At 38.0% G+C, this 27,784-nt stretch overlaps 1 protein-coding gene across 2 annotated transcripts in view; it reads right to left on the bottom strand.

The window, feature by feature from the left end:
• Positions 1 to 4,668: 4,668 nt before the first annotated feature.
• mfsd11 (major facilitator superfamily domain containing 11) overlaps positions 4,669 to 27,784 on the bottom strand; it is a 29,300-nt gene continuing 6,184 nt past the window's right edge. For both annotated transcript variants that reach the window (XM_073026025.1, XM_073026024.1), the window contains exons 5-13: positions 20,470 to 20,566; positions 17,931 to 17,989; positions 16,256 to 16,400; positions 13,992 to 14,029; positions 13,825 to 13,890; positions 13,163 to 13,288; positions 12,888 to 13,074; positions 8,753 to 8,888; positions 4,669 to 8,575 (exon numbers count right to left, since the gene is read on the bottom strand). In XM_073026025.1, coding sequence (XP_072882126.1) covers positions 8,414 to 8,575; positions 8,753 to 8,888; positions 12,888 to 13,074; positions 13,163 to 13,288; positions 13,825 to 13,890; positions 13,992 to 14,029; positions 16,256 to 16,400; positions 17,931 to 17,989; positions 20,470 to 20,566 — 1,016 coding nt within the window. In that variant the 3' untranslated portion in view covers positions 4,669 to 8,413. The remainder of the gene's footprint in view (positions 8,576 to 8,752; positions 8,889 to 12,887; positions 13,075 to 13,162; positions 13,289 to 13,824; positions 13,891 to 13,991; positions 14,030 to 16,255; positions 16,401 to 17,930; positions 17,990 to 20,469; positions 20,567 to 27,784) is intronic.

Below are 27,784 nucleotides of genomic sequence, written 5' to 3' on the forward strand. Positions count from 1 at the left end.
TTCTGTGGCCACAAACGAGACTCCAGGATTGTATGTTGCCTCCCTGGTGCAAGGGTCAAGGATGTCTCTGAGCGGCTGCAGGACAGTCTGGAATGGGAGGGTGAACAGCCAGTGGTCGTGGTGCACATAGGTACCAACGATATAGGTAAAAAATGGGATGAGGTCCTACAAGGTGAATTTAGGGAGTTAGCAGATAAACTAAAAAGTAGGGCCACAAAGGCAATAATCTCTGGATTACTACCAGTGTCACGTGCTAGTCAGAGTAGAAATAGGAGGATATTTCAGATGAATACGTGGCTTGAAAAATGGTGCAAGGAGGAGGGATTCAAGTTTCTGGGGCACTGGAACCAGGTCTGGGGGAGGTAGGACCGGTATAAACAAGACACTCTGCACCTGGGCTGGACTGGAACTGATGTCCTAGGGGGAGCGTTTGCTACTGCTGTTCAGGAGGCTTTAAACTAATGTGGCAGGGGGATGGGAACAAGTGCAGAGAGACAGAGGGGTGTAAAATGAGGGTAGAAGCAAAAAGTAGTAAGGTGAAAAGTAAAAGTGGCAGGCAGGCAAATCCAGGGCAAAAAGCAAAAAGAGCCACTTTTCAACATAATTGTATAAGGGCTAAGAGTGTTGTAAAAACAAGCCTGAAGGCTTTATGTGTCAATGCGAGGAGCATTCGTAACAAGGTGGATGAATTGAATGTGCAGATAGTTATTAATGAATATGATATGGTTGGGATCACAGAGACATGGCTCCAGGGTGACCAAGGATGGGAGCTCAACATCCAGGGATATTCAATATTCAGGAGGGATAGACAGGAAAGAAAAGGAGGTGGGGTAGCATTGCTGGTTAGAGAGGAGATTAACGCAATAGAAAGGAAGGACATTAGCCTGGAGGATGTGGAATCGATATGGGTAGAGCTGCATAACACTAAGGGGCAGAAAATGCTGGTGGGAGTTGTGTACAGGCCACCTAACAGTAGTAGTGAGGTTAGGGATGGCATTAAACAGGAAATTAGAAATGCGTGCAATAAAGGAACAGTAGTTATAATGGGTGACTTCAATCTACATATAGGTTGGGTGAACCAAATTGGTAAGGCTGCTGAGGAAGAGGATTTCTTGGAATGTATGCGGGATGGTTTTCTGAACCAACATGTCGAGGAACCAACTAGAGAGCAGACCATTCTAGATTGGGCATTGAGCAATGAGGAAGGGTTAGTTAGCAATCTTGTTGTGCGAGGCCCCTTGGGTAAGAGTGTCCATAATATGGTGGAATTCTTCATTAAGATGGAGAGTGACATAGTTAATTCAGAAACAAAGGTTCTGAACTTAAAGAAGGGTAACTTTGAAGGTATGAGACGTGAATTAGCTAAGATAGACTGGCAAATGATACTTCAAGGGTTGACGGTGGATATGCAATGGCAAGCATTTAAAGATCGCATGGATGAACTACAACAATTGTTCATCCCAGTTTGGCAAAAGAATAAACCAGGGAAGGTAGTGCACCCGTGGCTGACAAGGGAGATTAGGGACAGTATCAAGTCGAAAGAAGAAACATATAAATGAGCCAAAAAAAAGCGGCACACCTGAGGACTGGGAGAAATTCAGAGACCAGCAGAGGAGGACAAAGGGCTTAATTAGGAAAGGGAAAAAAGATTGAGAGAAAGCTGGCAGGGAACATAAAAACTGACTGTAAAAGCTTTTATAGATACGTGAAAAGAAAAAGATAGGTCAAAACAAATGTAGGTCCTTTACAGTCAGAAACAGGTGAATTGATCATAGGGAACAAAGACATGGCAGACCAATTGAATAACTACTTTGGTTCTGTCTTCACTAAGGAGGACATAAATAATCTTCCAGAAATAGTAAGGGACCGAGGGTCTAGTGAAATGGAGGAACTGAGGGAAATACATGATAGTAGGGAAGTGGTGTTAGGTAAATTGAAGGGATTAAAGGCAGATAAATCCCCAGGGCCAGATGGTCTGCATCCCAGAGTGCTTAAGGAAGTAGCCCAAGAAATAGTGGATGCATTAGTGATAATTTTTCAAAATCCTTAGATTCTGGATTAGTTCCTGAGGATTGGAGGGTGGCTAATGTAACCCCACTTTTTAAAAACGGAGGGAGAGAGTAACCGGGGAATTATAGACCGGTTAGTCTGACATCGGTGGTGGGGAAAATGCTAGAGTCGGTTATCAAAGATGTGATAACAGTACACTTGGAAAGAGGTGAAATCATCGGACAAAGTCAGCATGGATTTGTGAAAGGAAAATCATGTCTGACGAATCTATATAATTTTTTGAAGATGTAACTAGTAGAGTGGATAGGGGAGAGCCAGTGGATGTGGTATATTTAGATTTTCAAAAGGCTTTTGAAAAGGTCCCACACAGGAGATTAGTGTGCAAACTTAAAGCACATGGTATTGGGGGTATGGTATTGATGTGGATAGAGAATTGGTTGGCAGACAGGAAGCAAAGAGTGGGAGTAAACGGGACCTTTTCAGAATGGCAGGCAGTGACTAGTGGGGTACCGCAAGGCTCAGTGCTGGGACCCCAGTTGTTTACAATATATATTAATGATTTAGACGAGGGAATTAAATGCAGCATCTCCAAGTTTGCGGATGACACGAAGCTGTGTTAGCTGTGAGGAGGATGCTAAGAGGATGCAGGGTAACTTGGATAGGTTAGGTGAGTGGGCAAATTCATGGCAGATGCAATTTAATGTGGATAAATGTGAGGTTATCCACTTTGGTTGCAAGAACAGGAAAACAGATTATTATCTGAACGATGGCCAATTAGGAAAAGGGGAGATGCAACGAGACCTGGGTGTCATTGTACACCAGTCATTGAAGGTGGGCATGCAGGTACAGCAGGCGGTGAAAAAGGCAAATGGTATGTTGGCATTCATAGCAAAAGGATTTGAGTACAGGAGCAGAGAGGTTCTACTGCATTTGTACAAGGCCTTGGTGAGACCGCACCTAGAATATTGTGTGCAGTTTTGGTCCCCTAATCTGAGGAAAGCCATTCTTGCCAAAGAGGGAGTACAGAGAAGGTTCACCAGATTGATTCCTGGGATGGCAGGACTTTCATATGAAGAAAGACTGGATCGACTAGGCTTATACTCACTGGAATTTAGAAGATTGAGGGGGGATCTTATTGAAACGTATAAAATTCTAAAGGGATTGGACAGGCTAGATGCAGGAAGATTGTTTCCGATGTTGGGGAAGTCCAGAACGAGGGGGTCACAGTTTAAGGATAAAGAGGAAGCCTTTTAGGACCAAGATGAGGAAAAACTTCTTCACACAGAGAGTGGTGAATCTGTGGAATTCTCTGCCACAGGAAACGGTTGAGGCCGGTTCATTGGCTATATTTAAGAGGAAGTTAGATATGGCCCTTGTGGCTAAAGGGATCAGGGGGTATGGAGAGAAAGCAGGTACAGGGTTCTGAGTTGGATGATCAGCCATGATCATACTGAATGGCGGTGCAGGCTCGAAGGGCCAAATGGCCTACTCCTGCACCTATTTTCTATGTTTCTACATGATTAAGTGGGGAATGACCAGAATAAGATGTCCATGATATACAGCACCGGACACCCCATAGACTTCCAATTATATGTGTGGCACAGGATTGTGAATCACTGTAATTCTGTACCTCCGAGGATGTAGGTGGACAGTGACACAGCTATTCAACCTGCAATCTTCTACTGTCAGTGACCCAACTTCAATCCTGACCTTGGGCATTTTCTATGTGGAATTTGCATATTCTCACTGTGACTCCATGACTTTCAAATTTCCTCCCACATCCCAAAACTTGACCTCTGTAAATTGTCGCAGTGGGACGGTGAATGGTAGAATCGAGAGAATTCTACCATGTCCCCATTATTAATGGGAACAATAAAGAATGTGATTAATGTAACAATAATTTAAGTAGTTGGTTGATGGTCAGTGTGAATGTGATAAGCCAAAAAATCTGTGTCCATATAGTACCTCTTGATAACCCTATCAGCACTGAACGTATCTAAAGAGGAAGCAAATAAATTTTTGAAAGAGCATGGAACTGAGGTTATGCAGAACTGGTGCAAAATTACTGAAGCTGGCACCATTCTGCCATGATCATTTTGAATGGCAGGGCAGGACTGAGGGCAAAGATAGCCTATTCTGGTTCCCATTTTCTTACACTTATTCCAATACCTTCTGGGGCAAAAATCAGATTAACTCCAAGAATATATGTACCACTTTAATTCTTCACTTAAAAAAAAACCATGCTTGATTGATAGTCTAACAGTGTTTTAACTCTCACCTTTAAACTGTCTGGAAGGGAGACTCAGACTTAACTCTGCCCTGCCTCATGATATTTACTTGGAATATTACTATCAATATCTGAAATACTTGGACGGTATCCATTTCATGTCCTTTTTAAAATGCAACATTATTTCTGTGCCAACAGTGTTTTGAGATTCAAAGAATTTTCATTAATATTTGACTTATTACTAGTGATGAAGTCTCATTTTCCATTCCATAATTTGTACAAATAATGAAGGAGCCAGCCCATTGCTGCAAGTTTTAATTATATCACCCTGTTGACAAGAACTTGGTTAATTGATAAAAATGTATTATTCCTATCTTAGTGGTTTACAGATAATTACAGTCAATTACTATACATTAATAAATACAGAACAATTTATGAAATTCAATAAATTTATTATATAAAATTACTGTAAATATTGCACACTTTGATACAAAAGTCACAATGGATCACAATCTGCAGTTTGGTATGGAATGCTTAGAGATACAGTCTACAACATTTTCAAATAAAATGTTCCATTACTCAATTTATCTAAAATGCTTAGTACATTTCTGACAAAGGCATAATAACATCCAATTCAAAAACATTCCACTCACTGGCAAAAGAAATTAATAATTCTTTTTAAATCATGTCATATATTGTAATGTAAAAGATCAAATATATAGAACATTTACATATTTTTTCTTGCATAACATCTGGATAAATTAGTCACTTACAGACTGAAGATTCTTAAATTAGCAGCATAATTTTAAAATATCAAGCACTTTGCCCAAATTACACTAAAAAAGTACTTGGTCCAATAGCAGAAAATCCCTTTTGTTCCCAAATTAGCATTTTGAAGCATCGTTTGAGCCAATTTTTGCATTAAAATGCATTCAGCCGGAGTCATTTGATTAAAGGAATGAGGCAACATCATTCCTTATCAAAACCACCACCCTCCCCACAACTCCAAAAGAATCTCTAACTTTAACCACACCTGATGTCATTGGACAAGGTATGTGAAACAAAGCTAATTCAAAGCCAATAAAAGTCAGATATTTTAATTTAATACAATACCAACTAAACGAGAGAAACCAAGGCATCAGAAAGCAATTCCAATGATGCATTAAGTTCTGACATTTTAATAATTGAATTGGAAAAGGTTTGATGCAATCATGTTGAATGATAAGGTTGTTAAATGTACAACAGGATTTATTGGAAAATATTTTGGGATTAATGGATACTAAAATATAGAAATTCTAATTTAGTCCAAGATCCATTTTGTACAATGCAATTGAAATGGCACTAAATAAAAAAAATCATAGGAAACTTTGTTGGTAGTTGAACAATGTTTCCAGAGCTAATTATACTAGATTTTATCATATTCGATCAATTCATTCTCCACAGATCTTTGTTTAGTCACATTGTCAACTTCATCTCAACACAAACTGATCTTGGTAGAAATGATGCAGATTATGCTCAATTTTCTTGCCAATCTCACAAAAATCATCCCTTGCAAATGTTGCCATAAATCAGCAGGAACAATCAGGATTTTGGAATAGCACCAAATCCTCATTTCATATTCCTTCTTCGAGTATTAAAATTAGAGTTTCAGCCTATTAATCTCCATGAGGTTCACTTCTGTTTGTAGTCTTGTTAATAATTTAATCAATAAACAATGCATTAAAAGAAGATACAGATCTTCAAAAAGAAAAAATAAAGTTACTTAATTTATTCAATGAAACACCAAAAATGTCACAGTTTCCAGCTGCATCAAGGAATGTAAATCACAATCCAAACAACTTAATAAACAAGACTCTATAAATTGAAGACAGCGACCAATGTGTGCAGATAGATTGATGTACAGACATAGAAGACAATGAGGCCAAATCTCATCATGTACATGATAATCACAAATTATAATTTCAGGTCATATAATTGATACATACCAAAATTGCATAGTTGAAAATATGAAGGAAATAACCTTTCTTCAGTTAGACCAAACTGTATCTAATATTGAAGGTGTGGTATTACCAGGGTGCAATATAATTATATTGTATTCAAATTCTTTGGCAATAAAGCCCAATATTTCATTTGAATTCTGAACTATTATATATCATTTGCATTCTGAACTACTCAAGGACACCCAAATCCTTCTGCACACCAACATCATTCAACCTGTAAAAGTGGATGATGTCACATTTCATTACATTATAATCCATCTGCGACATCCTCACGGAGCTCATCTGCATCTCTCTCATGTTTCTCTATCTTCGTCACACCTCCTTTCAGATTTCTGATTTATATCAGCAAACTGGATATGTTACACTTGGACCCAACATCCAAATCAATGAAATATATTGCAACAGCTGGGACCGCAGCAACCACCAATCACAGCCTCCCTAAAATGATTCTGGTGTTCCAATGGTTTTCTTTTGATAAATCTGTCAACCCTCTCCAGCATTCTTCCCCAATTTTATACACTTCAATTTAGTTTACTAATCTTTTGAAAGGCTGGTTGGAAATCTAGATACACTAGTTAGGCAGTTATCCTTTCATCTACAATGTGTTTTTCCACAATGCCTGATGACTCTGCTCCATGCTATAAATTTAACTCCCCCTCAAACATGAGAAAATCTGCAGATGCTGGAAGTCCAAAGCAACACACACAAAATGCTGGAGGAACTCAGCACGTCAAGCCGCATCTACGGAAAAGAGTCGACATTTCATAATTTAAATATAGTGTTAACTCTTCCATAATAATGGATTCTAGCATTTCCCCAAAAATGCTAGGTAATCTGTCATTAGATATGGTTTTAGTCAAAAGATTAATGATGACCAGAAGACTGTCCCATCTTTCTTTGACGTAGTGCCATGGGTTCTATTACACCCACCCTGAGGAACAAGTAAAGCTGACTGCCATCGGAGCTCTGCCTCAATCTGGAATGGAATTTGAACCCACCACCATGTGATTCAATGTTAAGGGTGCTTTCACTGAGTTACAACGTATTGCTATCACCTAAATCATTGCAAAGGACTTGATGAACATCCAATTTCATTAAATAGGGAAGAACGTTTCCCCTTTTATAGAAATCAAAATACTTCTGCATTTTGTTTTGGTATCCAGTGACTGTAGCTATAAAAACAAATAGTTAAAAATAGGATCAAAAATATACTCAATATAATTCCCAAACAATTCTGAAAGTGTGAGACTGGCAAGTAAAGACATCATGTAATACAGAATTCAGCATTTAAATCTCTTCTCGCTTGTAACATTTCCTTTTTAAATTTTACATTACAGTCATTACTGATAAACCTGCAGCCATTTCAAGTGCTCAATTTTTGAAAAAATTGACAATCATACAGCAAAAAGGATAAATTCTGTAGCTAAATTATTAGTAATTAAAAGCTGACTACCAGAAGTAAAAAACACCAGACATTAGTGTTTTCAATATATAAATCACCAACACTTTAATGAAAATTAGTAAAATTATCAGATTAGTCATAATCAGTTATGAATGATATCGTTGAAATACATCTTCCTAAAATAAATTCTAAAAAGCTAACAATACCAATTAAAGTACCATTTGGTGAAACAGGAACTTTCTAACCTTTAGTTTATAAACAAGTGACTGAAGTCTTAGAACAGGAACAAGCCCTTTCACCCTTATTCAAAAGCACTGGAAATGTCTCAAATTTCTGAGTCATAAACAAAAGTATGTCCTATTTTAATGAAATCTGATTGTTGCCTATTAAGTAACAAGTCAATTTTGCAAGAAATCTTGGTTCTGAATAATGCTCATGGATACTACCAGGGAAATGCTTAAAACAGCATTCCTTAGAGAGCAGCTAAATATTTTTAGAATATTCAGATCTGCTTCAATCAGAATATTTCTTGAGTGCATTGTTTTAAGTTTGAGCAAAATGGTTTTGCCCAATATAGTATACGAGTGTAAAGCTTCAAGTTAAAGCCAATAGAAATTACTAGTTTCTCCAGTTAGATCCTTAAATGACACTAATATTTGAAAAAGTTTGCACAGTAAAACTAAAATGCTCAAGTTACATTAACAGACAAGTTCAAGAATCAAAATAGAACTTAAAAATTTAGACTACTTTTATTTCAAAAAGATGGTTTCTTCATTAAATGCGCTCATAACTGTGACCTTGGAAATTTGATTTTGCATTCCACTCCACGAAGATGAAGGAGACAGTACCGAAGAACGCAGTCAGGCAAAGGATAAGCAGCTGCCACTGGAGCATTAGATAATTGCTGTAGCCAAATGCAATTGCTGCACTGATAGACTGGGGAAAAAGAATAGAATTCAATAGAATAGCAAACAATAATGAAGAGCAGCATAAAGTAATTAGTTAATACCAGTTCATTAAATTATTCATTTCCTGTTTAATATTACAAGTTATAATTGTCTTTGAATCAGCTTTGGATGATATGTATCATGAGAAAGTTTTATTTATTCTTACTTGCACAAATTTGAAGATAGCAAATGCAGGAGCACTTTCTTGGGCATACATAAATCCCAGAATACTGAGGAGCTGTGTGTTGAAGCAGCTGTCTCCTAGTCCCATAAGAAAACTGCATACTATTGCGATAACTTTGCTGGGGATCAAAAGGCATATCATGAGCTGGAAATTCATCAATGCAAATATGGTAATCATTCATCCATAAATGCCAACTTCTAGTTGCAAAAATAACCCTAGTATTTCAACAATTCAGTCACTTTCATAGAATCAAACAATAAAAAAGTAAACCCAGTTTTGAACTTAAACTAAATGGGAATGGAATCCAAAAAAAAAAACAGGAACTACACCCCATTCTTGCCACATGCTTTATAATGGACTGATATTTGTAAAAGAACCTCAGGTAAAGTTCTCTTTGCATCTCAGAATATTCCTAACGTCTGCATCTGTATGCTTGTGTGCAGAAATCAGGAACACACTGGAGAATGGATATCTTTGCAAAAGGCGATGATAAAAAGATTCCATTAATAATTAAAATAATAAATCTGGGGGCGGAGCCTGGCCTTGCCGAGATGAGGGGGCAGATACAATTCAAGATTGCTTAATGCCAGTTCCTGTACACAAGTGTGAAGGACAACAAAGTAATTAATTAGATCTGATGTAGCAAAAATCCCACAAAAGATGAAGAACACAATAATAATAAAAGATAAAGAGATTATATATATACACACACATGCACAAGATAGCTTACATACATTGTACGTTCATAAAGTGATGCTAGACTATACATATATAAAGTGATTGATGGGAAATAATAAAGTAGTGGTGGAGTTTGTGGGTGGAGGCGGTGATCAGTCTTACCACTTGGGGAAAGTAACTGTTTTTATGTCTGGTCGTCCTGGCATGGATGCTATGTAGCCTCCTCCCTGATGGGAGTGGAACAAACAGTCCATGAGTGGGTTAGTGGGATCCTTCATGAAGTTACTGGCTTTTTTTGGCACCTTTCTGTACTCATGTCCCTGATGGCAGGTAGGCTGGTGCCAGTGATGCGTTGGGCAGTGTTGACTACCAACTGTAGTCTCCCTGCCTGCCGTAGTGTGGTTTCCATATCAAGCAATGATGCAGCTTGTGCAGTACAGGGAATTCTAACATCTGTGAAATGACACCAGTATGGATGTGCAAAGTCCAGCTCTCTTCAGCTCCTCAGAAAGTAGAGGTGTTGGTGAGCTTTCCTGGCTGTGTAGGATGTGTTCTGGGACCACGAGAGGTTGTGTGTGAGGTGCATTCCCAAGAGTTTGAAACAGCTTGCACTTTCCACTGCTGTGTTGCCGATGTATAGAAGGGTATGAGTGGTGTGAGCTCTCTTGAAATTGATAACCATCTCCTTTGTTTTGTTGACAAAGAGGAAGAAGTTATTCGGCAGGCAGAAAACCTCAAGCTCTTCCACCTCCTCTTTGTAGGCCACCTCATTGTTGTTGGTGATGAGTCCCACCGCTGTTGCGTCAATGGCAAACTTGAGAATGTGGCTGCTCGGGTTTTTGGCTGTGTAGTTATTTGTGAGCAGAGTGTACAGCATTGGGATCATCACACAACCCTGGGAGTCACCCATGTTGAGGATGATGGGGAAGGAGGAACAACTGTACATCTTGACTATGAGGCCTCTTCATTAGGAAGACTAACACCCAGTTGCACAGTGGTGGTATTCAGACGAAGCTTAGGAGTTTGTTCACCAAGGTCTGTGAGACAATAGTGTTGAATGCTGAACAGAAATCCAGAAACAGCATTCTGACATTCGTGTCTAGGTGTGCCTGGTCCAGGGCTATAACATATGCTATGGCATCTGTCATAGAGCAGTTCCGTCAGTCAGTATACGGGTGAGTATCCAATGCGGCAGGAATGGAGTTTTGATAATATGCTATTATCAGCCATTCAAAGCACTTCATGATGATTGGTGTCAGTGCCACCGGGTGGTCGTCATTTATTTCTGGAGGTATAAAGTTCTTTGGTATCGGGATGATGGTCGCTGATTTGAAGCATGTAGAGACAGCAGTCTGGATGAGTGAAGTGTTGAAGATGTCAGTGAGCACAGTCCCCAAGTACTCGGCCTGGGACGTTGTCTGGCCCAGCTGCCTTTCAGGGGTTGACTCTCTGCAGAGTCCTTCTCACGTCTGCTGCTGTCACGGACAGCAACTGCTCAGCTGGGAGGGGGGTGGATTCTGTGGCTGGGGTGCCTGGAAGCACGTATACAAGTTGTTCAGAGCATCAGGGAGGAAGGCATCACTGGTACAGACGACAATTCTTTCCCCTTTCTTATAGTGTCTTCGATGCCCAGCCACATACACCAGGGATTGTTATCAGACAGGTGTTCTCAATTTTTTTGTGCGTTGACAGCCATTGTCCTCTTGATGCCCAAGATGAGGTTCCTTCTGACGGCTCTGAAAGCTGTCTGTCGCTTGACTTAAAAGCAGCATCCTGGACTTTTAGTAGGGACCACACCTCTGCATTCAGCCAGAGCTTCTAGTTGTGCCATGAGAAGACCGGCCTTGAGGTACCAATGTTGTCAACACAATGATGACAGATGAGGCATATTCCTCAAGGTCTGTGTCTATACTGTTTGTGATGGCCTCCTTGAACATCTGCCAGTTAGTCTGTTTAAACAGTTCTGAAGCATAGAGGTTGCCTCATTAGGCCATACAGTGATGGTTCTCTTGACTGCTTTCTCCATTTTCAGCAGCAGTTGATATGCTGGGATTAACATTGGGGGGGATGTAGTTAGAGAGGCCAAGATGAGGGCATGGGATGGCTTTGTATGTACCATGTGTGCTTTCAATAAATATGGTCCCCTTGTTTGTTCCCCTAGTGGCCATGGTGATGTGTTGGTTGAGTTTTGGTCAAATGTCCTGCGGTTAACATGATTGAAGTCACTTGCAATTATGAAGAGACCATTCGGATGCTTGTTTTGTAAAAAGCCAATGATTCTGTAAAGCTCTCCCAGTGTATCCTTGGTGTTCGCGCTCAGGGGGGATAGAGACAGCGGTGAAGACACAACAGTAAACTCCCAGAGCTGGTAATCTGGCTGCCATCCTTTTGCAAGATGCTCAATTTCCCCATAAAAGTGACTGCTAATTACAGGTGAGTTTATGCACCAACCTTTGTTAATGTACATACAGATTCCACTTCCTTTGGATTTCCCTGACAGAGGGCTCCTGTCTGCATGGAGCCGACATCACATTGCATTGAAATGCTGAGTCAGGCATGTTGTTGTTTAACCACGTTTCAGTGAAAACCAGAATGCAGCAGTTTCCTATCTCTTTCAGTGTGTTCATTTTCAGTCTCAGTGAGTCCATTTTATTATCTAGCAAATGGACTTTGGGCTGAAACGCAATGACACTGCTGGTCTGGTTAGGTTGGCGCTCAGCCTAGCTACTGCCCCAGCTCTCTTGCCATGTTTCTGCTTCCTCTCATACTACCTGCGTCTGACACTTCCTTGGCTGAACCACTTAGTCCAAGTTACTGTCATCGGGTCTGCAGAATCCCGAGTCGGTTGACCATTGCTATTAACTCTGTTGCCGGTGGATTAAATGTCATTTTGTCTAAATGTTCAGTGATGCTGTATTCACGGAGTTTTGGATGATCGAAATGACTAAAAACTTTAAGACACTATCTAAGAATTTAAAGCTTGGGAGTCAGCTTACCCTCTGCTCACTGCTATGTTCAAGGTACATTTAGCCCTTGAGCTTTACATCAGCTATTCTAACATTTTTAAAGACTTATCCGAGGTATATAGAAACCAATGCAAAGGGCTCAACAACAAGCCTGCCATGATTGCTTGAGGGTAGGGTCTTATGATCCTCACATGGAACAGAAAGTTAGCACGGTTACAGTGACCACACAGGAGATAAACATGGATTAGATTAAGCACATCCTGGCCCAGAAGGTAACAAACCTCTCTTAATAAATAGCCACTGTTCCTCAAATTCAATAATTTAAACATGTATCTCCATATTTACTTAATTGTGAATTTCATAATATTTTTCAAATAATCACCATTTAAACAAATTAATGCCCAAGCTACAAATATAAATTAGTAATACTGCATTTGTAACAGGCAAAAGCGAAAACCAAATTAATGACCAACCTTGGAATTATATAAGCAGCTTCACTTGTCCCTGCATCAGGAACCATTGGTGCATTGTTTGGCACATTTAGGAAAATGAGATAGAAGGTTAGAATATGAAATGATAAGCCTAGAAGAACTACAGGATTTCGGCCAATGCCAAGATATCTGCTGAGGAATTTGTTCAATAAACCAAATGTTGCTCCACCTAAAAATGAGTACAAAAGAAATAAATATATTTTCTTTTAACAGAAGTACATTTCATTGTTTAATAACAAAAATAAGGGATTACAAACCTACAATCTCTCCAACGCCAATGAAGATGCCATTTAAACCAATTAGACTTTTGGCTTCATCCCCAAAGTGATTTGTTGCCCCCAGGCATGTGCCATACACCCCACTCAAAAACGTTAGCTCAAAACCTAGAAAATAAATATTTCAAAATTTTCATTCATTAACTTTTCATATGCTTCCATTTCTAGGCTGAAGTGCAAGAGATTTTTTCCACCTTTCATCGTATTCTGTTCAGCATTATCAGCTATACCAACAGGCAGTTAACTGGCAAATAAACTGCATCTATGTAGTGCAAACATAGCCCATTACATTTCCATTGAAAGAAATGCCAATCATGAGCAGTGAGAATGTTCATTCTTTAGAGATCAGTTATATTACAAGGACACTGACTAAGTTTGATCTAGATATCCTTTTATTAGGAGATTTTTTTCTTACCACCGCATGTATTTTAATGTAATTTTTCAATCTTTAAAACTGTAACACAAATATACATATGCTAACATATTGCTATTCATTTTTAATCACTCCACAAAACAATAGTTATTTTGATATATTGGAACAATTGTTTTGATATATAATGCACAAGAACACACTGGAATTTTAAAAAAAAGTCTAGCATCTATTAATACTATAGTAACAGGATTATTCAGCTTAACATTCTCACCTGTGTAAGCAATGCAAACGCTTAGGAGCAGCATATCCTTGGTAAAAAATATATTGATTGCACTCTCTGTTAAGAAAACATATTTCCTATAAATGAGAGATTTTAAGATAAAGCATGCAGTAAATTTCTGGAAAATGAATTGGTACAAATATGTGCAAGAAACTTACTGAATGCAGCTACTGCTTGGGATGAACGTCCTTCAGTTCTGTAAATTATGCAAAACCATATCAATAGCCTTGCAAAACCAAGTACAGGTAGTTCTATTTCTACATATTTTTCTGTAATGCAAACTGGTTATAACACGATTGATGGATTAGCTAACACTATTTGCATTACACGGGCTGCACTAGCTATAGTATGATCCACTTTAGGAAAACCTGTTCAAAACCATGCTTTGAGGGTGACTTCAGTCTGTTATGCTGTAGCATGACTTCCCATATTGCAAGGTTTCTTAGGTATACAAATAAAAAGCAGAACTACCAGAGACTCCCAGGCCGAGTGAGGTATGCTTCATATTTGTAATTCAAATAAACAGGGACTTCCAATCAAATCTAAACAAACACCCACGTCAGGATGTTGTTCATCAACTATAGCTCAGCATTTAACACCATCATTCCCACAATTCTGATTGAGAAGTTACAGAGCCTGGGCCTCTGTAACTGGATCCTCGATTTCCTAACCAGGAGCCCACAATCAGTGCAGATTGGTGATAATATCTCCTCCTTGCAGACGATCAATACTGGTGCACCTCAGGGGTGTATGCTTAGCCCACTGCTCTACTCTCAAATACCATCTATAAATTTGTTGATGATACAACCATTGCTGGTAGAATCTCAGATGGAGACAAGAGGACGTACAGGAACAAGATATGCCAACTAGTGGAGTGGTGTCACAGAAACAACTTTGCACTCAATGTCAGTAAGACAAAAAGAACTGATTGTGGACTTCAGGAAGGGCAATTCGAAGGAACACACACCAATCCTCATAGAAGGATCAGAAGTGATGAGAGTGAGCAGTTTCAAGTTCCTGGGTGTCAAGATCTCTGAAGACCTAACTTAGTCTCACTATATCAATGCAGCTACAAAGGCGGCAAGACAGCGACTCCTAATGGAGTCTGAAGAGATTTGGTATGTCAACAAAAGCACTTAAAAACTTCTATAGATGTACCACGGAGAGCATTCTGACAGGCAGCGTCACTGTCTGGTATGGGGGGGGGATCTACTGCACAGGACCGAAAGATGCTGCAGAGAGTTGTAAATTTAGTCAGCTTCATCTTGGGTACTAGCTTACAAAGTACCCAGGACATCTTTAAGGAGCGGTATCTCAGAAAGGCAGCGTCCATTATTAAGGACCCCCAGCACCCAGGGCATGCCCTTGTCTCACTGTTACCATCAGGTAGGAGGTACAAAAGCCTGAAGGCACACACTCAGCAATTCAGGAACACCTTCTTCCCCTCTGCCATCCGATTCCTAAATGGACTTTGAACCCATGAACACTACCTCACTTTATTTATTGTTCCTGTTTTTGCACGATTTTTAATCTATTCAATATGCATATACTGTAACTGATTTACTATTCATTATGTACTGCATTGAACTGCTGCTGTTAACAAATCTCACGACACATGCCAGTGATAATAAACCTGATTCTGAAATCACCAGAGCTGAACGTGAGCTCCTTTTCTGAGCACGCACAAAGCAAATAGAAATGTTTACCCTCACTTGCTCAACACATTGCAAATTAACTTTTAATCAAGCTCGCTAGGAGATCTTTGTTTTTTACCTTCATTTTTTTTTTTAATATACAAATTCAAGTTACACAATCTTATCAAGTGTTTTATGAATTGAGTATTGTTGTATAAACCAACATTCATGCAAGAGTATATATGTCTAAACCAATAAATTAGCATGTGTGTAGATGAATATTTTCATAACGCATACATTGGCAAAGGAAACAAGTTACCGGAACCATTTCCTGAAATGTTTATAGTTATAAAAAAAAACTACAGAAGATTCAGGAAGAGGGCTGAAAGTCAAGAAAAAAAGAGTTAATGAAAAAAAAATTCAAATTACATCATATGTCATTTCTGCCCTCAGACTTCAATAATTTAAGCACTTATTTATCCAGATCATGTTGGGATTTAAAAAAAAATTACACCTTTATATTAATGAGAATGTTACCATTTTCAAAATGGTGTATATTAAGTACGCAATGTCCATAGAGTTAAATAAAACTCATTTCCAGAGTTTCACACATTGAATTTTTCAATCCGAATCTTTCCAGCATGCATGACCAATTGATAAAAGAAAAATGAAATCTAAAAGATGCCCACATAAATGAAATATGGAGTTACTCATCATAGTCTGGATTTCTTGAACCACATGTCTCCACCTCATGATCTCATGTTTCCGTAAAGAAAACAAAAATTTACCTAAATGTAGTTTCAGGCTCATCATCAGATATTTCATTTTCTGTTGACTGAGGCTCTGAAGCAGGTTTCCTTATAAGAATGAATAGGACACTTCCAACCAAACTAACTACAGTGAGTGCAGTATAAACAGTCTTGCGGTCGTAATCTGAAATAACAGGAAAAAAATACTACAAAATAATGAACTCACTAAAATTCAGAAAAGAAAGGGATCACTAAGAGCTGGAGGATGGGTACAAGCTGCCAAGCCATTCCCATAAAGCATGGAAATGTTCTGTGATAATGGAATACAATTATTTTGCGAGGATGACACAAGAAGAGGTGCCCAATGAATGAGGGTGCAAATAGGAAATTCAAAATAAGGAGGAAGATAAATGTTAAAGTGACTCTGTGAAAGAACAGCATGTAAATAAAGATTTAATATTTAAGTAGCCACAAAGGGAGAAATTAGATTAAATATTTCATGGTCCTCTTTTGCCCAAATTGCTTTAAGTTCTCTCGTACACTCTATATATCCTCAAGAAATGCAATTGCTGTGAGTGCCTATACTTATCATGACTTATTCCCCCCCCCCGCGATCAAACCTTCACTAAGCTTTTCATTTCTAGTCTTAACAAATTTGCTCTTCACCCTTATTGAAACAACTGCTGCTAGCTCATTTAAAAGACTACCATTTATCAAATGTAATTTTACCCACAAGTCTCGATCTCAAATCTACTTTTGCTAGGTCCTCTCTAACACTGTTGAGCTCTGCCTTTCCCCAGTTTTGGTCTCAACTTGAGGACCAGCCTTTTCCATTTACATAACTACTTAAGGGAGTTATGGTCACTGTTCCCAGAATGTTCCACTGCTGAAATTTCCACCTGCCCATTTCAGTTACCCAAGTTAAATCCCTTGAAGGATGTCTCAAAAACTCTCTTGCACACTTTACATGCCATTTAAGCCGCTTGCATTAAAACTTACTCAAAGTTGCTTATGGCGACTCTTTTGCGTAAGTTTTTGAGTTGAGTGGGCAGGGGATCAATTAGATGGGGAGATCATAAATCTGATGCTATTTCACAATTGAGAAATTACAGCCAAACTCTATCTACCTCTACTATATTTAGTAAGTGCTTCTTAAAATACTAAAAGATAAATTATAGGATTATTTAATAAAAGTTGCCTATGGTCATTATCACAAAGGACTGTTGAATTGTAACAGTATGAAAGATAGATATGCTACATACTACAGTGTTCCAAGATCCCTGAATTAATTAGAGATTTAAGAGTTAAAGAAGAATCTACCAGATTTATCACAGCATTCTTGACAAGTAGCTCAGACCTTCACAAGTTTGAAAAAGAAATTTGTTGAAATGTGAAGACGGGGTTTAAAACTCAGAGCACACACCAAGGTTGGCAGTGGAGAAGCCAGATATTTTACAATGCCCAGACACAGTAATAAGAGATAAGCATGGGAACAGTGCAAACTGTACTAGTGGTATGATGCAACACAATGACCATGATTTCTAAGACACTTATTGAATGGAAGATCCTTTATTTAAAAAAAATATTCTGAAGAAAAAAGGCACAGCCACCAAAACAAGCAAATTATAAATATATTAAGCACCAGTAGTCTGCAATATAACACTAGTGCTGTGTTGCTTCTTGTGATGTGTTCAACATAGGTAGGACAACTGACCTGAAATATGCTTTTCTCCTTTCCATGCTAAATAAATGTACAGATTTCCAAACAAAAGACTAGGAAAAAGAGAAAAAAATTAGATTTCACTGATTAAAACTATGTCTATGGTTATAGTATCATTATTCAAAAGACAAGAATTCACAGAAATTAAAGCAATTCAAGTAAAATTCAAACAAGTCATATAGTCTGTAGAGAGCTATTTTCTAAACAAAATGGAACTCAAACTTTTAACAGTTCCAGCTATTTGTGCATCTAGCACTCCCTCTCCCCACAGCAGCTGACATTTTGACTGACATGTCGAGTGCCCCTTACTCTTTTACAAAATTGCTTGAAACTCAGCTTTTATTTAGCATTTGGTTAACCCTCCCCAATCTAACAATTTGGCCAAGTGCCTTTTTAATCTGATTTGCATCTGTCTTGAAGTTTAGATATATTACCAAACAAACCACATTGCATTTTCAGGATCTGTTACAATCTAGAAAGTTATTTACAGAATTATATTTAAAAAGAAAAATATGTATCAGATATGATTAGGCTTTTTGACTCTGTGCCTCCAATAATCAATAACCTTGTATAATGCCTTGTACCTTAATGCCACATTAGCTTCAAATCCAATCACAGATAAAGCCTGCATCAACCACATTCTGAATATTCTGTGTGCTAGAACCTCCCCTCCACTGTGCTCTCCAGAATCAAATTCCAAAGAATTATTATTCTCTATGAAGATTTTCCTATCTCTCATCTAAATTGCTGCCCCTTGATTTTGAGACCATGAGCGCTGATTCTGGACCCCAACCCAAGGAAAAGCATGAACCTCATCTAACCCCTAAATAATTTTGTATGCTTCAATGAGATCATCTCAAGTCCTGCAAAAATAAAATTAACTTATAAAAGAATAACAAAGTAATTTGAACATTGGGTTTGTTGGATCTCTATTGCTTTTCTGATCCTTAGGGTTCTTCCAGAGGTCAAGAATGGTGAGGAGTCTCAATTCTTAATGATTGTTTATTTCAAAGTTTAAACAAATATACAAATACTAAGCAAACTAAGAGCTGAGAAACAGCAGAGTCAATGAAAAGCAAAAAAGTGAAGGAAAAAAAGATGTTCCTCTGAAAAATCTAATACCTCTTATAATGCAGATAACAGAAAATACCTTGGATAAGAATAAACCCATCAATGGTTGTACAATTGCATCATGTGGGTAATGTGTTAACACTTAGCCAATGAAAAATGAGAAAGGTGATAAACTGCTATACCACTTCCTGCCAGTAAGTGGGGATGAACTACCACATAGTAAGAAAAATTCTTGAGTTTGTTAAATACAAATGATGATTAAATCACTTTAGTTTTATATTGATTTAGGTTACAAAAAATATTTTTAAAAAGTAGTTTCCAACAGGGTCACAAGAAACCTCATTCTAAGAAGTATAGATCTTTTTTTTTTTTAAAAAGCAACAATTGACAATCAGAATCTATAATGTGGCTGAATTCAGATGAGGTTTACTTTGTAATATTTACTTCTACCCAATTTTGTTAATTTCTTGCAGAGGGGAAAACAAAACTTACATGAAAATAAATGAAATAAAAGAAGAATATGCAAACAACATTCAACAAGTGAGACAGCATCTGAAGTAAACTTACAGGTTGAAACTCTTTGTTAGTTTGTCCAGCATTTGCAAGTTTTGATTTCATTAAAAAGAAAGAACGTTCTTTAACAATACCAAATTGCTCTGTACTTATTAAGAATATGGCTAAACTTTCAGCTCCAATTCTCAGATTGTTTTGAACTATATGATCTTAAAGTTAACAATTGATGTGGCAGTGTAATTGTGCTCATTATTAGATGATGTAAATCTGAGGTCCAATGCTGTACATTAAGCACATCAGCATTAGTAAAATGAAAGAATAATAGGAATACTCAAAAATTACATTTATTAAACAATAGTTGAGAATGATGAGAAGGCAAACATTGGCAAGATGGTACTGGTGAAACATGGCGATGCATTGCGGGCAGCTTACGAAAATTCTGAATATACTTATGAACTACTCTCACTGCAATCTGCAGCCTGTAATTTCCCTTTAAATAATGTACTTTTGAACCTTAATGCTTGAAAATTAGTTATTTATTATTCTTTCTTTTTGTATTTGCAGAGCTTTGTTTTTTGCACATCAGTTGTTTGTTCATTTTGGCGGGTGCAGTCCTTCATTGATTCTGTTGTGCTTCTTGTAGTTACGATGATCGCCCGCAAGAAAATGGTGACATATAGGCACTTTGATTATATATTTACATTGAACTTTGAAGATAGGATAGGAAGTTGGAGTGAAGAATTCACCCAAAAAGCATTTGTAAATTTGTTAACTTCTGTAAACTACAGCAAACACAAACATTTAAAGCTTTCATTTCCTCATAAATGGCACTTGCACACATCAGAATATATTTAAATAAAGTAACGTTAGTTAAAAATCAATCAGCTTTGAAATAGATGTACAGATGTATGCATCATATAAGTAATATAGTCACTTTTTTAATAAATACCTAAATTGCAATAAAGCCCAAAATATTCCACTGTTTCTTCCAATTGTATCTTCATCCGAATTAATTGTCAAACAATTGCCTTGTGCTGTCCATATCACTGAAAAACATTAAGTAAAGAAATGTTCAATCATTGCAACAAATTTCAACCAGTTTTATAAAATAATCAATTTATCAGTTATACATCACTAGAGTACTGTACACTTTCTTCCAAGATTTTCAAGCTGCAGTTCCCATAATACTACACTGGTGTTGGGATCACTGTTGTTTATTATTTATATAAATGATTTGGATGTAAAGGTACAAGGTTTGATCGGTAGTTTAAAGATGACATTAAATGAGGAGCTGTTGATGATCATGAAGGCTGTCATAAACCACAGAGGGATCTTGATCAATTAGAGGAGTGGTGTAAGGATTGGCAAGTGAATTTCAATACAGCCATGTGTGAGATGATGAATTTTGAGTGAGACGGAAAAGATTTAAGAATGACTTGAGGGGTAACATTTCCACGCGGAGGGTGGAGAGTATATTGAACGAGCTGCCACAGGAAGTAATTAAGGCAGGTACAATAGTATAATTTGAGAAATATTTGGACAGGTACACGAAGGGAAACTTGGGCTGAGAACACGAAATTGGGACATGCTGGGTGCACTGTGGTCAGCATAAACCTATTGGACTGAAAGGTCTGTATCCATGCTGTATTGCTCTAAGACTCTATAGTGCATCTGTAATATTTTGCTGTAATAGTCCACTTAGATTTGTATTTCAGCAAAAATAATTCTTCATAATTATAATAATTCATAAACTCATTGTTTAAAGAATTCAGTAGATATAAATTTGTGCAGATGATTGTGTTAAATGTGGCAAAATTCTCAACCAGTCACAAAAATTTTTTTCATTTACTTTATTAGCTCAGAGGACACAGTCCATTGCTGAATTTGCTTTCCTGTACTCAAAGGTCACACTCTTTATTATATTCCTTTCCGCATGACCAAAGTCATGCTTCACTGCTGCGTGTTCCTACCTGTGCTACTCAATTCCCATCGAGTGAAAGAAAGCAGTGCAGTGACAACTCTTTCAGACTTTGTTTCCCACCCCACCCTCATCTCCCAAAGGAATTTGTACAATAATTCACGGACTTAGAATTGTATCCAACCAAGTAGAGCATATTGCAATCAGAGAGTCTGCAAATGCTGGAAACTTGAAATAAAAACAGTCACTGCTTTAAACCCCGAGTAGTTCAGGTAGCAGCTGTGGAAAGCAAGAGAGAGATAATTTTTCAAATTTGCAACCATTTGTTACTTCTTCCCACACTGTTTTCCAGTAGTTTTTCATTTACCGATACTGCTACCTTCTGCATTTAAATACACTACAATGTTTTTACTATCACATCTCAGTTATGACTGAATAATTTACCAACTGAGAAGTCCAAAAGATCATCACCCAGAGAATCACAGAATATTTACATTATGTTGGTTATAAAGTACAGGCAGTCACCGAGTTACAAACAACTTGTACTTACCAACGGCCTGCCATAAAGCCTATTACACTGTATTGAAAATTTGAATTAAATACAATGGTTTGTAATAACAAACGCACGCACTATGTTGCGACACTCATGAAAACTTTGCGCAGCTTCAGCGGCTCGAGGAAGGAGAACACCGTCTGCCATTTTAAGTCTGATCACGTTTCTGTTAACACTGTTTTGAGTGTGTAACTTTGTATTTGGCTTAAATTTTTCTCTTATTTACTACGTCTCTGAAGCAAGTGCTGGTGATGGATCAAAGAAAAGGAAAACGATCACGATTGAAAATAAGGTGGAAATAATAAAGCGATTGGAAAGAGATGAAATGCCACCGGTCATTGGAAAAGTGTTAGGCTACAGTCGGTCAACAATTGGAAGAATTTTAAAGGATAAAGTGAGAATAATGGAGCATGTGAAAGGCCTGGCCCGATTAAAGTTACAATTATTACTAAGCAATGCAGTAGTTTGATTATTGAAATGGAAAGGCTATTGATAATTTGGTTAGACAATCAAAATCAGCGTAATATTCCTATTAGCCTTACTTTACTGCAAGAAAAGTCTCGGAGTTTTCTTCCAGCAGTAAACCCCCCTCTCCAGCAGCAGAATCAAACCCTGACTCTCCAGCAGCAGGTCCATCATAATGTTACCTCACGAATGCCCCTTCCAGTATGCAAGACATCGATGGAACTGTATGTAGTTACTTTTATTATTACTGTATTATTATGTACTGTATTATGTCTCAGATGTTTTAGTGTACTTGGAAGTGTTTCTTAAGTGTTTTATATGCATAGAAAGGTTAAATATATACTATATACTAAGACAAATGTTTGACTAGAACATAAAACAGTACAGCAGACAGGCCCTTCAGCCCACAATGTTGTGCTGACCCTTAAAGCCTGCCTCCCATATAACCCCCCACCTTAAATTCCTCGAGACACCTGTCTGGTATTCTCTTAAATTTCACTAGTGTATCTGCCTCCACCACTAACTCAGGCAGTGCATTCCTCGCACCAACCACTCTCTGAGTAAAAAACCTTCCTCTAATATCCCCCTTGAACTTTCCATTCCATCCCTTACCTTAAAGCCATGTCCTCTTGTATTGAGCAGTGGTGCCCTGAGGAAGAGGCACTGGCTGTCCACTATCTATTCCTTGTATACCTCTATCATGTCTCCTCTCATCCTCCTTCTCTCCAGAGAGTGAAGCCCTAGCTCCCTTAATCTCTGATCATAATGCGTATTCCCTAAACCAGGCAGCATCCTGGTAAATCTCCTCTGTACCCTTTCCAATGCTTCCACATCCTTCCTATAGAGAGGCGACCAGAACTGGACACAGTATTCCAAGTGTGGCCTAACCAGAGTTTTATAGAGCTGCATCATTATCCCGCGACTCTTAAACTCTATCCCTCGACTTATGAAAGCTAACACTCCATAAGCTTTCTTAACTACCCTATCTACCTGTGAGGCAACTTTCAGGGATCTGCGGACAAGTACCCCCAGATCCCTCTGCTCCTCCACACTCCCAAGTATCCTGCCATTTACTTTGTACTCTGCCTTGGAGTTTGTCCTTCCAAAGTGTACCACCTCACACTTCTCTGGGTTGAACCCCATCTGCCACTTCTCAGCCCACTTCTGTATCCCATCAATGTCTCTCTGCAATCTTCGACAATCCACAACATTATCCACACCACCACCAACTTTTGTGTCATCTGCAAACTTGCCAACCCACCCTTCTACCACCACATCCAGGTCATTAATAAAAATCACGAAAAGTAGAGGTCTCAGAACCGAAACTTGTGGGACATCACTAGTCGCAACCCTCCAATCCGAATGTACTCCCTCCCTCTGACCACGACCCTCTGCTTTCTGCAGGCAAGCCAATTCTGAATCCACCTGGCCAAACTTCCCTGGATCCCATGTCTTCTGACTTTCTGAATAAGCCTACCATGTGGTACCTTGTCAAATGCCTTACTAAAATCCAACTGACGCTAAATAATACTAGATGTACCTGTTCTGACTGGTGTATAGATCCGACTTAAAGACGGACTTAGGAACAGAAGTCCAGAACGAGGGGACACAGTTTAAGGATAATGGGGAAGCCTTTTAGGACCAAGATGAGGAAAAACTTCTTCACACAAAGAGTGCTGAATCTGTGGAATTCTCTGCCACAGGAAACAGTTGAGGCCGGTTCATTGGCTATATTTAAAAGGAAGTTAGATATGGCCCTTGTGGCTAAAGGGAACAGGGGGTATGGAGAGAAAGCAGGTACAGGGTTCTGAGTTGGATGATCAGCCATGATCATACTGAATGGCGGTGCAGGCTCAAAGGGCCAAATGGCCTACTCCTGCACCTATTTTCTATGTAACCCGGGGACTGCCTGTATCTCTTTGGCCTATTCCCACCTTCCAGCACTTGATCTGCAATCATGTAGTTTAAAGTACTCAGAACACTTATTTAGTGATTTTTTTTTAAAGTGCAGAGAGGATTTCTGTCTGTATCACCATTTCAAGCAACAGGTTTCATAGTTTCATACCCTCACCAATAGTAACACCTACGTCAGGCTGCAGTATATTGATTACAGTTCAGTGTTCCACATAATCATACCCCCAGTTCTAATCAACAAGCTTCAGAACTTGTACCTCCCTCTGTAACTGGATCCTCAACTTCCTCACTGGGAGAGCACAGTCTGTGCCAATTGGAAATAACATCTCCCCCTTACTGACAATTACATTCAAAGATGTATGCCAAGCCTGCTGCTCTACTCTCTCTACACCCATGACTGTGTGGCTAGCCACAGCTCAAATGCCACCTAGAAATTTACTGACAACAAAACTATTGCTGGTAAAATGTCAGATGGTGATGAGGAGGCATACAGGAGTGAGACAGATCAGCTGGTTGAGTGGTATCACAACAACAATTTTGCACTCAACGTAAGAAAGACTAAGGAATTGATTGTGGACTTCAGGAAGGGGAAGTAGAGGGAGCACACAACAGTCCTCATTGAGGGATCAGAAGCGGAAAGAATGAGCAGTTTCAAGTTCCTGGGTATCAACGTCTCTGAGGGTCGATCCTGGGGCCAATGTATTGATGCAATTACAAAGAAAGCATGACAGCAGCTATATTACATTAGCAGTTTGAACAGAATTGGTATGTCAAAAACACTCACATATTTCTACAGATGTATCAGGGAGAGCATTTTAACTGGTAAGGAGGGACCACTGTAGAGGATCAGAAAAAGAATATAGTTTTATTTTAATATAGTGTATTGCAATGTATTGCTACCCCAAAACAACAAACTTCATAACAGATGCCAGTGATATTAACCTGACTGATTCAGATTCCCTGTGGGTGAAAACACCTTCTTTCACATCTCCTCTCTAATCCTTCAATCCTCCTAATTACTTTAAAATCAATTCTCACTGCTTGTTCATCCCTCTACTAAAGGAAATAGAGTGAATTAAGTAGGACCCATCTCAAACATCAACCTTAAACATCCTTGGAAAAAATAATGGTAGAAATAGTGAAAAATATCAGGAATTGAACGATGAAAAACAAACTGAAGGATGGTCTAATTTCCTGTTGAAATATGCAAGACCAAATCAACCTTTAAAATTACAAATTGCTGAATGTAGCAAGATTCCAATAATTTCCACCCAACAGGCTTCATTGAAGAAATGGAGACAGCATATGAAAATCATGGTTACAAGCCAAGTTCAGGAATTTTGTTCAGGAAAAAGTTAAAGTTCACAAGAAAAATGTAGCAAGACACTGACATAAATAATGATGGGGGTTAAAAAAAAAAGTACTTTTGCAGCGTGGGAACAGAGAGTTTTACGACTCTCAAGATATTATTTTGAATCAAACATTTTTCAAAAAAATGGCTGTGGCTTTTCCAACTAAAATAACCTACAGATTGAATTGCTGGGTAATGGACATTTGTACACAAAATGCTAAATTTGCACACCAGATAAACTTGTGCCATTTGAAACTAATTTTTTTTTCAGAATTTTGTGAAATCCTATTAAAAATACCTTAAATAAGAGGACAACACTAATATTCATAGAAGGGGATAATTTGTGCAGGCTAACACTTTGAAATGAAACAAAAGGTCCGATATAAACCTCATATTGCAAACAACTAGCACCTGAAAAGTAGCACTAATAGAGATATACAATATAAATGATGCAATCTGTATCATGGGGAATAAACATTAACAATTCAAATTAATAATAGCACTACTGGAATATTGCTGCCCAACAAAATATTCCCATAATTTCCCGATTCTATTCTAAATCTGAACCATCATCAGAATTCTGCTGCCGTGTCATCCAGTATAAACTAGTTATTAAAATGTCAACTAAAGAAAGCTGGTTATTGAAGTATCTGTATATTGCAATGGCTGCCTTATCGCACAGAACAAATGGGAGAATTTAACTTGCCTATTGGAAAGGAAAAGGCAAAATAATACAGGGAGGAAAAAAAACACAGAAGCACATATTTAAAGAAAATACATCTTGAAAAGATAATTAGCCATGGAAATGAGAATAATGCAGTCTATAAGAATATATCAGTTACTTCTTGTCAAAAAGAAGCTACAACACACCATGGAATTATTCCACTAAAACACGTAATTCTAAACAGATTTAAAAGCATGTATATAAATGGAATATTAAGCCTTTTTAAAAAAAACATTATCCTGCCCTGCTACTGCTCACTCAGGGCATGCAGCCAAATTTTAGAACGTGGGTTAATAGGCAAATATTGTGGACAATGAGCTTGCTGAATCTGCTTTCATCAAAAATAGTGACAAAATAATGGTTCTGAATTTGACTACTTTAAAAGCTTTTGATTAAAGATTGAGGAAAATCAGATTATTCCAACTGTCTACATTTCATGCAGGCTTGATACTGTTCTTCTGAATATCCTAATTACAAAGGGAGTACAATGCCTTACACAGCATTCAGTACCAATGAGTGAAGACTAACAAAATATCTGGCTTCATTGAAAATGAGTGATATGATCCAGCAATTAAAAATACCAAAAGACACAAACAACAGTGAAAGACACAAAACACTAGCTTAATCCAGGTGTCAAAATCTCCTAAATAGCGAATGGAGAAGATGGTTGATTAACCTACAGCAAACTAGGTCATGATCACGGAAATCAACTGAGTCACATAGAATATATTTGATTCGTTTATGGATCAACAGGGAATTGAATAAAGCAGTTAGAGAAAGTAAAAATATGCTTAATTGACACAAACATTATTTCTTTCAGACATGCGTATTTTTGACTGTTCTCAATTTGTTAAAAGTTTTTTTTTAATAAACCGAGTGATGTTAGTCAGGCAGAATTAACCACCCTTAGTCACAGTGCAAACATAATGAGTTAATAGACCAAATACTGTGAAACATGAACACGAAGCTTAAGCAGTTGGAGCTCAAACTCTTTACTCAAAACTAATGGGATCTTTGCACAAATACTAAGTTATCAAGGTCAATTTTTAGCATCTTCATAAATGATGGGATTTAATTTATTTCCCAATTTGCCATGGTGAGACAAATTCGCAGTGTGTACTGTTAGAGCCACTGGATACCATATGTTCCAAAGTAAAAAGATGGTGTAAATTAATGTATCCTTTTACTAAAGGGTGAAATTCCTACTGTAACTGTTGTTCAGAGTCTCTGCAAAGGCACAGTAAAATACAATTCCGTTCAACATCTCTGAACAGAATTATAAAGGTAATAAATAGATTTCTGCTGCCAATGATTATTCAGTGGCAACAATGAAAGGAAA

This window comes from Hemitrygon akajei, chromosome 22 (genome assembly GCF_048418815.1).
Source record: "Hemitrygon akajei chromosome 22, sHemAka1.3, whole genome shotgun sequence".
In the NCBI taxonomy this organism is placed as follows: domain Eukaryota; kingdom Metazoa; phylum Chordata; class Chondrichthyes; order Myliobatiformes; family Dasyatidae; genus Hemitrygon; species Hemitrygon akajei.